General features: G+C 39.4%; 1 protein-coding gene across 1 annotated transcript in view; it reads right to left on the bottom strand.

Annotated features, from left to right (window-relative positions):
- Positions 1-16490, bottom strand: part of LOC135474718 (kinesin-like protein KIF28) — a 61046-nt gene extending 44556 nt beyond the window's left edge. Inside the window, exons 1-6 of the mRNA XM_064754282.1 lie at positions 16371-16490; positions 14255-14293; positions 13393-13469; positions 10678-10694; positions 10041-10063; positions 5442-5566 (exon numbers count right to left, since the gene is read on the bottom strand). Of these exons, the coding sequence (XP_064610352.1) occupies positions 5442-5566; positions 10041-10063; positions 10678-10694; positions 13393-13469; positions 14255-14293; positions 16371-16384 (295 nt within the window). The 5' untranslated portion in view covers positions 16385-16490. The remainder of the gene's footprint in view (positions 1-5441; positions 5567-10040; positions 10064-10677; positions 10695-13392; positions 13470-14254; positions 14294-16370) is intronic.
- Positions 16491-17449: the final 959 nt, after the last annotated feature.

Below are 17449 nucleotides of genomic sequence, written 5' to 3'. Positions count from 1 at the left end.
ACCATGGTTATTACATCAGTGAGTGGTGTTCATAAAGTGGAGGTAACCATGGTTATTACATCAGTGAGAGGTGTTCATAGAGTGGATGTAACCATGGTTATTACATCAGTGAGAGGTGTTCATAGAGTGGATGTAACCATGGTTATTACATCAGTGAGAGGTGTTCATAGAGTGGATGTAACCATGGTTATTACATCAGTGAGAGGTGTCCATAGAGTGGATGTACCCATGGTTATTATATCTGTGAGAGGTGTTCATAGAGTGGATGTAACCATGGTTATTACATCAGTGAGAGGTGTTCATAGAGTGGATGTAACCATGGTTATTACATCAGTGAGAGGTTTTCATAGAGTGGATGTAACCATGGTTATTAAATCTGTGGGTGGTGTTCATAGAGTGGATGTAACCATGGTTATTACATCAGTGAGAGGTGTTCATAAAGTGGATGTAACCATGGTTATTACATCAGTGAGAGGTGTTCATAGAGTGGAGGTAACCATGGTTATTACATCAGTGAGAGGTGTTCATAGAGTGGAGGTAACCATGGTTATTACATCTGTTGGTGGTGTTCATAAAGTGGCAATCATGTCAACCATGAGAGTGTGACACTCAGTGACTGCATCTGGAAAACACAGCTAGGTACCAAGTAATCATTAACTTGCACCTGGCTCGTGTTGTTCACTCCGAATTTTACCACACAAACAATTGTTTTCCTGTATGGTCTAGTGAGCTCAGGAAGCTTGCATCATTGGCTGTTCCTATCACATCTGTATATGGGAACAGATTATTGGGGGATTTATGGTAGCGGAGGTACACCTTGCTCTGGTACTTCTCTATAGACTTATTATTGATTGAGGGAAGGAGATGTTTATGGTTGCTATGTGGGTTGCTGGTAGATGTCTTTTGTCACACATCAGATGTGCTGTTAGGCCAATACTCTGCCACGCACAGTCTCATTCAAGCAAGCTCTGAAGTCACCAGTTCAGCAAGATAACAGAGCAACCACAGGCTGGAAACTGTCCATCAACAACCTGAGTCATCAGCTGTCCTTGGCAAAGGGTCAAAATTAACTAGAGATTGTCTCTGACATAGGACCAGAATGTTTTAAGTCAGGACTACTTGTCTCCTTGATATTAACCGGTCTTCAGCTGTTTTAATGTGATCCTTTCGTAAATGTGATGAGAACACATTTTGATTATTTCTATACTAGTGAGATAAAATAAATAGCAGTTAACATCACTACATTTCTGTCTGCTTAAATCTGTATGTGCCATGGTGCTAGGGAGCACTCTCAAGCATTTACAAGAACACTCAGAATAAAAACCTGACTCAGGTAAATTTGCAAGACGTTACTTTTCACTGGCTACATGTGGCCTTTTGCCAACTATCAAACTGTTGTCGTTGCTGAGGTTTAAATCTCTATGCTTTATGTTTTTAATTATATTCAGTTAAATAAAACAAGACATAATGAGTAAACAGTACATTTTTATCTAAATGCACAAAATCTAGTCCACATCATATTTGTTCGTGATTATTTGCTTGCAAAAGTAGGTATGGTAAATGGTCATTCAATGAAATGGTCAGTGAGACTATGTCTGAACGATTTACTCCAGGCAATACATCTAGCTCTGAACATTGATCTGCGCACTAAATTGGCCACAGTTAATCTGAGCTCATTAAAAAGGTGATGCTCCCTAGTTATCATCTATAATGCCAGCACACTGGAAAAGCTGCTCCCATTACATTTCAGAATCAGATAACAATTATTTGAGGCCAAAAGCTTTGAGAGTAACGGACCAGTTTTTATAATGAATTCATTGAATCTGTAGCAGTATGAAGTCATTACAAGTGAATTTCTAGGAAATTAGTTAATGTCACACCTTGGCTATAAGATCTACGCATACACAAGCCTTTCAGTGGACGCCACCCATTTGGCACACGTGGAATTACAGGTGATCAATTTTTAGTTAAGGACAAGCTACAGACATTCAGATATGTGTATGCGCTGATACACAGTGTCACCTTTCTTCTGCTACCTTGGTTACCATTTGTAACAGTGACGGAAAATTGCATGACAATAAATAAAGAAATAAGGCCAGACTACATGTGTATACAGCTGCATTTTACAAGAATAAACTGATAAACACACTTCCTGACAACAACATTTGTTTGTTTTAACAACAACTACCAGGATACATATAATGCATGTATGTAGGCTTGATCAGACTGCCATGTTTTTGGCAACCATTGTTTAGATGTGTGTGTAGCAATCAGCTAGACTGGGGGGAAGACAAGAAGGACCTTTTAATTTTGATACTACACAGAATTTTTACATCATTCAACTTGATCATGAATATGCCTCCTGCTAGCCGTGTTTAAATACAAGAGCATGTATCCCTGCTCATAAAACAGACAAACAAATCCCTAAATTATGCATTTATTTCTTTGACTGTTGTTTAACTGCATACATGAGAACTTTTCACTTATACCATGGTGCACATGGGCGGTTCATGGGTGGGGGAAACTGGAGGGATACATCAACGTGTTAAACTCTTGACTTTTGGCAAAGTTAGACAAATTTTCCCACATGTGCCAAACAGATATGCACACCACAGATGGTCTTCATTGAAAGTAAGGACTGTGCAAACTGTCACACAAGCGTCGTTGATTGCTTTCTCTCACCAAGGCCCTACAAGCAGTGAGAGCAGGAAAATGTCGCCAAGGCCCCACAAGCAGTGAGAGCAGGGAAATCTCACCAAGGCCCCACAAGCAGTGAGAGCAGGGAAATTTCACCAAGGCCCCACAAGCAGTGAGAGCATGGAAATCTCACCAAGGCCCCACAAGCAGTGAGAGCAGGGAAATTTCACCAAGGCCCCACAAGCAGTGAGAGCAAGGAAATCTCACCCAGGCCCCACAAGCAGTGAGAGCAAGGAAATCTCACCAAGGCCCCACAAGCAGTGAGAGCAAGGAAATCTTACCAAGGCCCCACAAGCAGTGAAAGCATGGAAATCTCACCAAGGCCCAAAAGCAGTGAGAGCAGGGAAATCTCACCAAGGCCCCACAAGCAGTGAGAGGAGGGAAATTTCACCAAGGCCCCACAAGCAGTGAAAGCAAGGAAATCTCACCCAGGCCCCACAAGCAGTGAGAGCAAGGAAATCTCACCAAGGCCCCACAAGCAGTGAGAGCAGGGAAATCTCACCAAGGCCCCACAAGCAGTGAGAGCAGGGAAATCTCACCAAGGCCCCACAAGCAGTGAGAGCAGGGAAATCTCACCAAGGCCCCACAATCAGTGACAGCAAGGAAATCTCACCTAGGCCCCACAAGCAGTGAGAGCATGGAAATCTCACCACGGCCCCACAAGCAGTGAGAGCAGGGATATCTCACCAAGGCCCCACAAGCAGTGAGAGCGGGGAAATCTCACCAAGGCCCCACAAGCAGTGAGAGCATGGAAATCTCACCAAGGCCCCACAAGCAGTGAGAGCAGGGAAATCTCACCACAGCCCCACAAGCAGTGACAGCAAGGAAATCTCACCAAGGCCCCACAAGGAGTGAGAGCAGGGAAATCTCACCCAGGCCCCACAAACAGTGAGAGCAGGGAAATTGCCAAGGCCCCACAAGCAGTGAGAGCAAGGAAATTTCACCAAGGCCCCACAAGCAGTGAGAGCAGGGAAATTGCCAAGGCCACACAAGCAGTGAGAGGAAGGAAATTTCACCAAGGCTCCACAAGCAGTGAGAGTAGGAAAATCTCACCCAGGCCCCACAAGCAGTGAGAGCAGAGAAATCTCACCAAGGTTCAGCAGGCAGGGAAAGCAGGGAAATCTGACTAAGGCACCACAAGCAGTGAGAGTAGGAAATCTACAACTCTACAAATTGCATGACTCAGTTTGAACCTACACTATTACTTATTAAAAGGCATTCTTAAAGACTACTAGTCTGAAATTGTCTACATATTCTTGTCTATCTCTCACAAAAGCCTGAACTTGTCTACATATATCTCTCACAACAGTCTGGATTTGTCTATCTCTCACAACAACCTGTGCCTATCTATCCCTCACAACAGTCTGGACTTGTCTATCCCTCACAACAGCCTGGACTTGTCTATATCTCACAACAATCTGAACTTGTCTACATATACATGTCTATCTCACAACAGCTTGGATTTATCTATCTCTCACAACAGCCATGACTTGTCTATCTCTCACAACAGCCTGGACTTGTCAATCTCTCACAACAGCCTGGACTTGCCTATCTCTCACAACAGCCATGACTTGTCTATCTCTCACAACAGCCTGGACTTGTCTATCTCTCACAACAGCCTGGACTTGCCTATCTCTCACAACAGCCTGGGCTTGTCTATCTCTCACAACAGCCTGGACTTGTCTGTCTCTCACAACAGCTTGGACTTCTCCGTCTCTCACAACAGCCTGGACTTGTCTATCTCTCACAACAGCCTGGACTTGTCTATCTGTCACAACAGCCTGGACTTGTCTATATCTCACAACAATCTGAACTTGTCTACATATACAATCTATCTCACAACAGCTTGGGTTTATCTATCTCTCACAACAGCCATGACTTGTCTATCTCTCACAACAGCCTGGACTTGCCTATCTCTCACAACAGCCATGACTTGTCTATCTCTCACAACAGCCTGGACTTGTCTATATCTCACAACAATCTGAACTTGTCTACATATACATGTCTATCTCACAACAGCTTGGATTTATCTATCTCTCACAACAGCCATGACTTGTCTATCTCTCACAACAGCCTGGACTTGTCTGTCTCTCACAACAGCCTGGACTTGTCTATCTGTCACAACAGCCTGGACTTGTCTATATCTCACAACAATCTGAACTTGTCTACATATACATGTCTATCTCACAACAGCTTGGGTTTATCTATCTCTCACAACAGCCATGACTTGTCTATCTCTCACAACAGCCTGGACTTGCCTATCTCTCACAACAGTCATGACTTGTCTATCTCTCACAACAGCCTGGACTTGTCTGTCTCTCACAACAGCTTGGACTTGTCCGTCTCTCACAACAGCCTGGACTTGTCTATCTCTCACAACAGCCTGGACTTGTCTATCTATCACAACAGTCTGAGCTTGTCTATCTCTCACAACAGTCTGAACTTGTCTATCTCCCACAACAGCCTTGACTTGTCCGTCTCTCACAACAGCCTGGACTTGCCTATCTCTCACAACAGAATGGACTTGTCTATTTCTCACAACAGCCGGGACTTGTCTATCTCTCACAACAGCCTGGACTCTCACAACACCCTTGACTTGTCTATCTCTCACAACAGCCTGAGCTTGTCTACATATACTTGTATATCTCTCACAACAGCTTGGATTTGTTTATCTTCCACAACAGCCAATCAGAGACAAATCTTCATCACTTCAAGGTTTTAACTATACATGTACATGTTCTTACCTTCAAAAGCATTATTTAACACTCCCTGTCCAAGATCCTCAAACACAATTCTCTGACTAGCATAATTTGAGCCTTTCTTCGCTTCCAGGACACCGTTGGCTGCTTCTTCAAATCCATCATGTGACCTGAATTGAAATTTTAGTCGTAAAGGCAAAAAATAACATGTGTATCTTCATAAATAGTAATATAGCATAACACACTATGTGCGACTGTCATATAGTATTAACACACTACAACTATCAACTGTTTATTTAGTTACCTGTTTGATGTTTTATGCTGTACATGTACTAACACTTAACCTAGATTGAATTGTCCATTATATGTCACGATATGTCAACACCAATCAATCTCTTAATAGATGACCTGTGTCTACACGAACAGGAAGGCACAAGATGAAAATTCACATTGTATACTATATTTGATTTTGACAATTCAAACTTCACCTTGGTGATAAATTACCAAATATAAAACCCCACAGTAAAATATTGTTGACATAACCTGAGCAAGAGAAATTAATTAAATTGATTGATATCCTGAAATAATGAGTGCCAATATACACAGATGTTGATGGAGAATTTACTAACTTATTATACAGTAACTGTACATTATTTACACAGATTACATCTCAGCCAATTTAGTGTTACATACATATACACAGCTTTATACAGTTGGAAAAACTTGAAATACTGTGACAGTGTCAGTTAGACAAAATCTGCATGGTCAGTCTTCAGCAGTGCCAAAGGCTTGGCTGATTGACCGGAGGTTTGGTTGAGTGACAGCAAGCCTATTCCTGCGGTGCCAAAGGCTTGGCTGAGTGACCGCAGACTTGGCTGAGCGACCGCAGACTTGGCTGAGTGACCGCAGGCCTATTAGTACCTATCTCCACAGTAAGATGCACACAAAGGAGTGTGTAAGGTCATTCTGTGTATACAGAGATATCAGTGAATATTATAATCACCTCTGACATTCCTGTCCATGCCTACCTGGGTTTTGGGAAGCAAACAATGTGAGTTGTACAGCTGTCCACTGTCACCAATAGCTATCACCTGTCATATTAGCTTTAGGTACAAGTATGATCAGATGTATTAACACAGGCTACGGCAGAATGACCATTGTCCACTACAATTATACTGTAAGGCCTTCCAGTTTTATCAATACAGTAATCATGTTTGCACAAACACCTCTACATGTAGATATACTACATGTTACACATACCTGTACACCAAGCTAACTGTCCAGTTCTAATGATAGCATGGAGTAAACTGAACACTTGTAATGTCTCACATCACTGCTCACTGGCCAGACTTACTAATGTCCGGAAATAAAGGATCCAGAAACTTTTCTCAACAGCTGACCAGTGTTCATGTTGTTTTTAACTTACTTCAGGTAAGATAATTTTAATTACAATTTTAAGCGGGTGCATAACAAATAGCTTCCTGGCTTGTATGGCATGGATGAAGGTATGTCCTGGCTTGTATGGCATGGATGAAGGTATGTCCTGGCTTGTATGGCATGGATGAACGTATGTCCTGGCTTGTATGGCATGGACGAATGTATGTTCTGGCTTGTATGGCATGGATGAAGGTATGTCCTGGTTTGTATGGCATGGATGAAGGTATGTCCTGGCTTGTATGGCATGAATGAATGTATGTCCTGGCTTGTATGGCATGGATGAATGTATGTCCCGGCTTGAATGGCACGGATGAACCTATGTCCTGGCTTGTATGGCATGAATGAAGGTATGTCCTGGCTTGTATGGCATGGATGAAGGTATGTCCTGGTTTGTATGGCATGGATGAAGATATGTCCTGGCTTGTATGGCATGAATGAATCTATGTCCTGGCTTGTATGGCACGGATGAAGGTATGTCCTGGCTTGTATGGCATGGATGAACATATGTTCTGGCTTGTATGGCATGGATGAAGGCATGTCCTGGCTTGTATGGCATGGATGAAGGTATGTCCTGGCTTGTATGGCACAGATGAACCTGTTCTGGCTTGTATGGCATGGATGAATGTATGTCCCGGCTTGAATGGCACGGATGAACCTATGTCCTGGCTTATATGGCATGGATGAAGGTATGTCCTGGCTTGTATGGCATGGATGAATGTATGTCCTGGCTTGTATGGCATGGATGAACCTATGTCCTGGCTCTGGGAAGTGGCTCACAAACTTGCCGCTTCCAGAGCTCCAGGAAGGGTCCATACAGTGCGATACAAGAAAATAATCTATAGTTGTCATAGCATTGCACATGGTCACAGCTAGTTCTATACACTTCTACTGGCACCTGTGATTGAGGGAATGCTTCTGTTCTTTGGATTAACAATCACTTAAACAAGGAACCTGGCTTACATCCACTGAATTATGATAGTTAAATGTCAGCACATAAATACAGGCTTTCCACACCTGACATGCTGAATATCTGCATGGCATGAGAAATTTAAAGGACAGCATTATGAGAAATCAACAATTATACCTCATGAAAGATTAGAAGATTTATACATCTTGGGAATTAGCCATTAAGCACTATTATCATGAATTTTGCTATGATTCCACCATTAAACTGTTTTAGCTGAATAAGGTGGAACACTTTATATGGCTAGCATTTAATAAGGTACATATATCGCTTCTACTTTGAATTCTAGCTGTAAAACAAGGTGTTGTTAGCTTTCCCTGTAACACAAGGTGTTGTTAGCTTTCGATGTAACACAAGGTGTTGTTAGCTTTCGCTGTAACACAAGGTGTTGCTAACTTTAGCTGTAACACAAGGTGTTGTTAGCTTTAGCTGTAACACAAGGTGTTGCTAACTTTAGCTGTAACACAAGGTGCTGTTAGCTTTTGCTGTAACACAAGGTGTTGTTAGCTTTTGCTGTAACACAAGGTGCTGTTAGCTTTTGCTGTAACACAAGGCGTTGTTAGATTTAGTTGTAAGACAAGGCATTGTTAGCATTAGCTGTAACACAAGGTGTTGTTGGCTTCGTGTGGTGAAAACGTACAACAAGTTGAAGCCGTCTCATACAGTGAGAATTCTGAGGCTATTGCATGTGGCTGCGTCTGATGACATGGACTGGGACTGATTCCTGGCAAACAGCTAAACAACAGACAGGGTGAGGCCCTCACTGAGATCTTGACATATGCCAGACATCTTAATTTCACTAAAATGGTAGTTATCTGATAATTACTAACTCAGCCCATGGTAAATGGCCTCAAACTTCAGCCAGGACTAAGCAAATGGCCTCAAACTTCAGCCAGGACTACGCTGTGCATTTTGCCTGATTCTGAAAGGTCTATTAAACTTAGAAATGTGTTTAAAAGTTTGTTTAGGAGCTAGAATGTGGATGATAGCTTAGTGGAAAAATGTAAATTTCAGCACCAAAAGATATACTTTATGACATTTTTGCTTCTAAACATACAATTTTTTGAGCCAATTTTTATATAGTGTAATTTTTCATATTTAACAACCCTGGTGACATTCTGATAACTTGAATTAATAATTTCCATGGCTAATCCAGCCTTCATTGAAAGAAACTGATTTTCATAAAGAATAAATATATGTGGCATCATCTAAAAATTTCACAAATATGAAGAAAAAAATTACTTTCTTGCAAAATAACATTCAGTTATTCATACTGTCCCAGTGTAACAACCTGTCACAGCTTCTTCATGCAGGAATAAAACTGTACAATAACATTCAGCCATTAATACTGTCCCAGTGTAACAACCTGTCACAGCTTCTTCATGCAGGAATAAAACTGTACAATAACATTCAGCCATTAATACTGTCCCAGAGTAACAACCTGTTACAGCTTCTTCATGCAGGAATAAAACTGTACATGAGTGCAGGCAGTGTGATACTTTTAAATAAATGAATTTATTTCATTGCAGCGCAGTGTAGTCCTCTTCATTATACCTTGCATGGCATTACTAATGGCTATAGTAAATGCAAATTAGAGACACTTAAAAAAATCCCCAAAGCATTCTACAACTAAACAGGACTATAATTAAAACCATAATCATTGGGCTTAACATGACCTTTACCCTCCACAAATACCACCAAGCTACACATAAAGATTTCATCAGGGTCTTGTTATTTCTCTCTTCATGTTAATTTCTTTAGAATGCTAATCATTTTTATTTCAGCCAGAACCAATACAAAAAAAAAACCTTCCTACGCCCCAAACCCTGAGCATCTTCTAATGACACGGTTGTGTTACACCCAACAACTTGAAAGAAGGATGGCCTAATGCCTTAACATGTGATAATTATGAAGCTCATCAAAATCCTGTCTAGAATGTCTATGCATGTACTTATTATAAAAACACAAGATTCATTTATTTAAACCATGATTTACACAACATATAATCATAAGAAGACAAGAAATGACTGGCAACAAACTTTACCAATTCCACAGTACTGACACAATTAAAAACCACATAAATATTTGAGGGTACCCTAAAGTCCTGATTTGTTTTCATGTAGGATCTGGGATATAGTCTTTATATGGGTATATCATATGTATCGTGATACCGGCTCACATCATGTGATACTGTCTTATGGAATGTCTATATCTGTCTTATGGAAGTTAAAAAGCATACTTACCAGTATGAATAATCAAAGGAAAACTGGAAGCAAACAATAAAACACATATGTTAAATAATCATTTTTTAAAAATTGAATTAGGTAAATATATATTGCGTAATATGCGGTATTTCACCTAAACTTTGGTACGTAAAGTCCTGAACACGATACTTTTAATGCCAGCATGTTTCTTAATCAATTGGAATCAAGTAAAATGCATCACTTGAGAAATGATAAACTTTAGGTGAAATATAACACATGCATTTATAAAATATATTATTTTGTTATAACTGTGTTATTAAGATTAGCAGTTTCATCCATTTCCTCTATAACAACTGGATAACAAGCCTTCTGTCTGAGGCATAATGCCTTTTGTGTACTACATAAGAAGTCATATAACTGAGTGTCAAAAAGTGACTTAACATATAGGTCAATACTCAAGGTGTTTTTTCAAGCATATTCTGAAGGCATTATTCTGTGTAGACAGATAAAATTATACTTTTTCTACAGCCCTGAGACTCAGGATCAATCCAAGCAATGTAGTTTTGTCTAAAAAATCAAATAAAAAAAAAATTTGCAATGAAAATTGATCTTTCACATGTGAAAAGGTTGAGGCACTCAAGTAATTCTATAAATTGATACAATAGAGTCAACTGACCTTTTTGGGTTCTTCATCTGTAATGAGAGTGAAAAGAAATTAATTAAATGACAAATTTTAAAACATTGAATAAACATTTCCTCAGCAAAGGAAGTCAAATATACACAAATTGTGACAGAGAACAAATTAATTTCTATGTCATTAAAGCATGCACAGGGATAAAATGCAGCATTTAAAGTTTGAATATATAACAGGCTTCAAGCTGCATCTTGCCAGTGTCGCCAGAGAGCGAATATTTTATGTACATGACTGGGACTATTTCTCAGTTGGGAGACAGAATTTGGCAAACATGTTACTTGAAACAAAGGTTTACTTCAGGCTAGTACAAGACATATCAGCTTTATGACAAGACCAAATTTACTTTTATACACCAGATTATTCTGAGTCTCAGAGTATGGCAAACTGTTAGCCCAGGTACCTCAGAGTATGGCAAACTGTTAGCTCAGGCACCTCAGAGTATGGCAAACTGTTAGCTCATGTACCTTTATACACCACATTATTCTGAGTCTCAGAGTATGGCGTTAGCTCAGGTACCTTTATACACCACATTATTCTGAGTCTCAGAGTATGGCAAACTGTTAGCTCATGTACCTTTATACACCACATTATTCTGAGTCTCAGAGTATGGCAAACTGTTAGCTCAGGTACCTTTATACACCACATTATTCTGAGTCTCAGAGTATGGCAAACTGTTAGCCCAGGTACCTTTATACAGCACATTATTCTGAGTCTCAGAGTATGGCAAATTGTTAGCTCATGTACATTTATACACCACATTATTCTGAGTCTCAGAGTATGGCAAACTGTTACCCCAGGTACCTTTATACACCACATTATTCTGAGTCTCAGAGTACGGCAAACTGTCAGCTCAGGTACCTTTATACACCACATTATTCTGAGTCTCAGAGTATGGCAAACTGTTAGCTCAGGTACCTCAGAGTATGGCAAACTGTTAGCCCAGGCACCTTTATACAGCACATTATTCTGAGTCTCAGAGTATGGCAAACTGTTAGCCCAGGTACCTTTATACACCACATTATTCTGAGTCTCAGAGTATGGCAAACTGTTAGCCCAGGTACCTCAGAGTATGGCAAACTGTTAGCCCAGGCACCTTTATACAGCACATTATTCTGAGTCTCAGAGTATGGCAAACTGTTAGCTCAGGTACCTTTATACACCACATTATTCTGAGTCTCAGAGTATGGCAAACTGTTAGCCCAGGTACCTCAGAGTATGGCAAACTGTTAGCTCAGGTATCTCAGGGTATGGCAAACTGTTAGCTCATGTACCTTTATACACCACATTATTCTGAGTCTCAGAGTATGGCAAACTGTTAGCCCAGGTACCTTTATACAGCACATTATTCTGAGTCTCAGAGTATGGCAAACTGTTAGCTCAGGTACCTCAGAGTATGGCAAACTGTTAGCTCAGGTACCTCAGAGTATGGCAAACTGTTAGCTCATGTACCTTTATACACCACATTATTCTGAGTCTCAGAGTATGGCAAACTGCTAGCTCAGGTACCTTTACACACCACATTATTCTGAGTCTCAGAGAATGGCAAACTGTTAGCTCAGGTACCTTTATACAGCACATTATTCTGAGTCTCAGAGTATGGCAAACTGTTAGCTCAGGTACCTTTATACACCACATTATTCTGAGTCTCAGAGTATGGCAAACTGTTAGCTCAGGTACATTTATACACCACATTATTCTGAGTCTCAGAGTATGGCAAACTGTTAGCTCAGGTACCTTTATACACCACATTATTCTGAGTCTCAGAGTATGGCAAACTGTTAGCTCAGGTACCTTTATACAGCACATTATTCTGAGTCTCAGAGTATGGCAAACTGTTAGCCCAGGTACCTTTATATACAGCACATTATTCTGAGTCTCAGAGTATGGCAAACTGTTAGCCCAGGTACCTTTATACACCACATTATTCTGAGTCTCAGAGTATGGCAAACTGTTAGCCCAGGTACCTTTATACACCACATTATTCTGAGTCTCAGAGTATGGCAAACTGTTAGCTCATGTACATTTATACACCACATTATTCTGAGTCTCAGAGTATGGCAAACTGTTAGCTCATGTACCTTTATACACCACATTATTCTGAGTCTCAGAGTATGGCAAACTGTTAGCTCAGGTACCTTTATACACCACATTATTCTGAGTCTCAGAGTATGGCAAACTGTTAGCCCAGGTACCTTTATACACCACATTATTCTGAGTCTCAGAGTATGGCAAACTGTTACCCCAGGTACCTTTATACACCACATTATTCTGAGTTTCAGAGTATGGCAAACTGTTAGCCCAGGTACCTCAGAGTATGGCAAACTGTTAGCTCAGGTACATTTATACACCACATTATTCTGAGTCTCAGAGTATGGCAAACTGTTAGCCCAGGTACCTTTATACACCACATTATTCTGAGTCTCAGAGTATGGCAAATTGTTACCCCAGGTACATTTATACACCACATTATTCTGAGTCTCAGAGTATGGCAAACTGTTAGCTCATGTACATTTATACACCACATTATTCTGAGTCTCAGAGTATGGCAAACTGTTAGCTCATGTACCTTTCTACACCACATTATTCTGAGTCTCAGAGTATGGCAAACTTAGCTCATGTACATGTAGAAATCTAAGTTTGAAAAAGTGATTTTTAGCACTTATAAACTATACTAATAACTTTTTAAAGCAAACTTACTAGGAGCATCTGGATTGGATATTGTTGTCATCTGACCCTGCATTGTGAGAACGCATTTTGCCTGTCGATCCTTCTCCCTGACGAACAAAATCACAGATAACTAAAAGATAACATAGATAACAACAACAATCCACACAAGGAGAGCACAACAACAATTACTGTATTTATATTTATCTAATAGTTGTTGAATGCCATACTGAAGAATTTTCCACTTATACGATAGTGGTTGGTTTTACGCGTGGAGGAAATTGGAGTGCCTGGGATAAATCGTAGACCTTTGGCATGTTATTGACACACCTTTCCAGGTATCAAGTAAAGACCTGCACATCATACTGGTGGAAGAAAGAGGTCGCTAATACACTGAATGTAGGACTGGGTCAAAAGGACAGAACAGCTTCACCAACCACCTAGTGTCATCAAGGCCCTAGGAACACTGAGGGTGGGGGAATACACAAATCCTCTGTCCACAGCTGGATTTGAATCTGTACCTCATGCCGACTAGCTATTGAAAGTAAGATTTAACCACAGAAAGAAAGACTTCACAGAAAAAAAGACTTCACAGAAAGGAAGATTTAACAGAAAGGAAGGCTTAACCACAGAAAACTCTTTTGAAAAAAAAATATTTATACTAAATAATTAAAACAAAAAAGTTGGTTTATAATAAACCTCTGTTTAATACATTCTCCTTACAGTACTTCATGTATGTGAATTATATAGAATGTTAACTAGAATAAACATTATAAAAGGGATATACAGTATATCTGAAGCAGAATCTGGATGGCAAATGTCTAAAATTAAAATACTTATAAAAGATGGCGTGACAGAAATTGTAGACAGAAATATGATGAGCTTGTAACATTACCTCTGGTTGAAGGGACGGACCCTCACAGCCACCTTCACCCTGTTAGAAATCACAAGAAAATATCATCAGTGAAAAATGATTTGTTTTTTCAACCACAAAACACACATAACAGTAAAAGCCTATAGAAAAAAAGAGACAAAGAAACTATAGTATGCACTTTTGAAATGTCATTGATATATAGTCATGAAGGAGTATAAACAGACCATCATGTGTTACAATATTTCAAGAATCAGAACACAACTCTACAATGTTGCAACATTGTATGCCAAGAAACTAAAGTACTTAATAAATTATGTCACACACCGCTGTTAACATAAAAAATAAGTATAAAAGAGATTAAAATCTGTAGCTCTTCTACAACTGTGTGATATTTAGAATGTGAGGAGATTATAGATAAAATAATTATTTCTGTTTTGGGACATAAATAGTAAGATTCCTTTCTCAAATATATACTGGTACATGCAACTATGGGTACATGTATATTCAAAACACTTTCTTGTGTGAGTCAGTTGTTTTTTATTAGGCATATGACTGGCACTTTGAATGTCAATACTGTAAGACTGTACAACACTTGCTTATAAGGGATAATCCAGGATAAAAACCCACTGTATTATAATCCTGGATCACGAATTACCTTGTTCTTGTAGTAGCATTATTATATATAAATATAGTATGTAGTAACAATTTTAAAATCTGACTGAATATGTTGTCAGCAAATATACTTTCTGGTTAACAATTTCCAAGAAAAAATAACTGCCTATTATCATTTTTTATTCAAGCTGAAATGATTCGCACACGAGTCTTAAAATGATTCCAGGCACACACCTATACTTTTCCAGCTGGCTAAGTTCACTCAAACAGACTACAAAACTGGGACAGCTGTTTGTAATCCCTAAACAATATCCCTTTTCTGTTCTCACCGTAGACGTAGCTTGACAATATCTCCAAACCGTTACAGGGCACAAGAGGATTATAAGAACATATACAGACTTGCACAAGCACAGAATTCTGCCCTGGTAAACAATATGTATAACAATACACTCAAAATTTATGCAACCTGACTGAGTAAGTGTGTAACAAAGTGCCTACAGTTGTGAAGATCCACTCCACACTACTACATGTATATCTTATACAACTTAATTCTCTAAGGTATACATCATATATATCTTACTGTACACATCCCTGTTTAATAATACACATCCTATTTTCTCTGCTTTTCGTAATTTCTGGGTTTTTTTTTGCACACAATCTAACAGTTCAGTATATGCATATAGAGGATATTGCAGTAAGCGAAAGCTAAATTCCAAAATATCTTTTGAGTGGGAAGAACAAACGATAAACAGCAAGATACATCACTGTGTGACATATCAAAATGTACTCATAAAAGTGATATCTAACTGAGCAAAATAGCACTTTTATCAGTGAAGGAAATCCTGACATTTCTCCTAGGTATGGGTAATAGGTAATAAAGTCTAAGGCTCTGTTTACCAACTCACCCTCAGATACATCAAGCATACTTTTGATTTTTTTATACAATTATGCACCAAGTAAATTTTACAACATTGGTATTTAATTAGTTTAGTAACAAACATGGCAAAAGACTAAAAAGTACATACTTTCGACATTTATATGCTTTTAATATAAGCAAATAAAACATGTTTATTTTTTTATTTAATAGTTTTGTTTACTCAGTACTTGTGAAAGTTTCACAAATTCAGTTACAAAAGCAGCACAACTGAATATTTAGGGCAGATGAGCTAGGAAAGTTTTTTTTTAACATTTGCAATGCAGCAATTAAATGCAAATGCTTACTGATATAGTATTATAAACACGTTCTACGTTATTCAGTGAAAAAAAAAGAAAGAAAAATGTCAATGAATACTGTTCTGCACATTTCTGAAAGATTTCGCCACTCATGATTTATTTTTGATAATTCCCTGATGACCCGTGTACCTCTACCGAGTGGTGCACTGGTATGAAGGGACGGAAGAAAACGCTAATCAATACACTGTTACTGCCAATAAACCCAGTTCACATGTACATGTATAACAGACGCTCTTTCGATTGAGGCCAAATACGGAATAAAACAAAACGACTAAGGGCGTAGTATACTTACGAATTTTCTGACATGTTTACCCGTGTAGACTGAGAGGCAGTTGTAGTGGTAGGAGCGCTATTAGCTCACCATGTGCCCTGCCGATCTGTCAAACTGATCGGATTCCCGCCCGGGACCTTCTCCAAAACACCGAGCTGATCCGCCACTCTGACGTCACGTGAACCTGTTGTGGCGAGTGGTAAGCATGGCCGCGCATGTCATAGCAACGGGATTACCGTAGATATCAGACTAATGTCAGACAAAATTCAAAATCACTTATCAGACGTAGCCATAGCTGGAATACCTTGCTTTTTGTTAGGCATGCAAAAGTTTGAAAGAAGTGTAGAATTTATGTATAAAAAAAAATGGAAAAGGCTTTCTAAAATGGAGAAAATAACAAAGGGTCTCAGAAAACATTAAAAAAGTTTATACATTTAACCAACAAGCCATCTAAAATGTGTTATAGACATTAGCTCTTGAAACTTTGAACTCTTGCCTTTCCAACGCACTAAATAGAACTAAGTGTTTTTCAGCTAGGCCTACATGTATGACTGGTATGCTTACACTTGAAGGGCACATACTTTAGGGGTGCTCATGATGAGCTTAAGATTACTTTGCTTGTATAATGGTAAGGCCAGGTAAATGCATGGGCTGAGGAAACCACTATCCACACTACACTGCATGTGGCCCAATACTGACGCTCTCTGGCAAATCACTGATAGGCTTATGTGAAAAAAGAACAAGCTTTTTGATCGAGAATAAGCAATTGGTTGGAGTATAACATCACTTTCATCATTATTTTGGTAACATAACGATGGCGTCTTCTTTGATGCTGCCTCACTAGAATGTCATACCTCAGCTACCAGACCTGACAGCCCAAGTCACATTATGCTAGACAGCACCCCACTGACCAGCTAGTATGACCTAGGCCTATGCTCCTTACGCTGAGAGCCAAGCAAGCAACTACTAAAACTGCAAGTTTTTAAAAACGTATATGTACAACACGATTATAGATTGAACCTACACAACGGGTTCTCTGTATTATGATGTGAATGCCTGTCATTACTTAACCCACCACGGAACAGCCTCCTCGATGCAGG

The sequence above is a fragment of the Liolophura sinensis genome, chromosome 9 (genome assembly GCF_032854445.1).
Source record: "Liolophura sinensis isolate JHLJ2023 chromosome 9, CUHK_Ljap_v2, whole genome shotgun sequence".
Classification (NCBI taxonomy): Eukaryota; Metazoa; Mollusca; class Polyplacophora; order Chitonida; family Chitonidae; genus Liolophura; species Liolophura sinensis.
The sequence above is the reverse complement of the archived record's forward strand: the minus strand, read 5'-3'. Positions and strand labels throughout refer to the sequence as shown.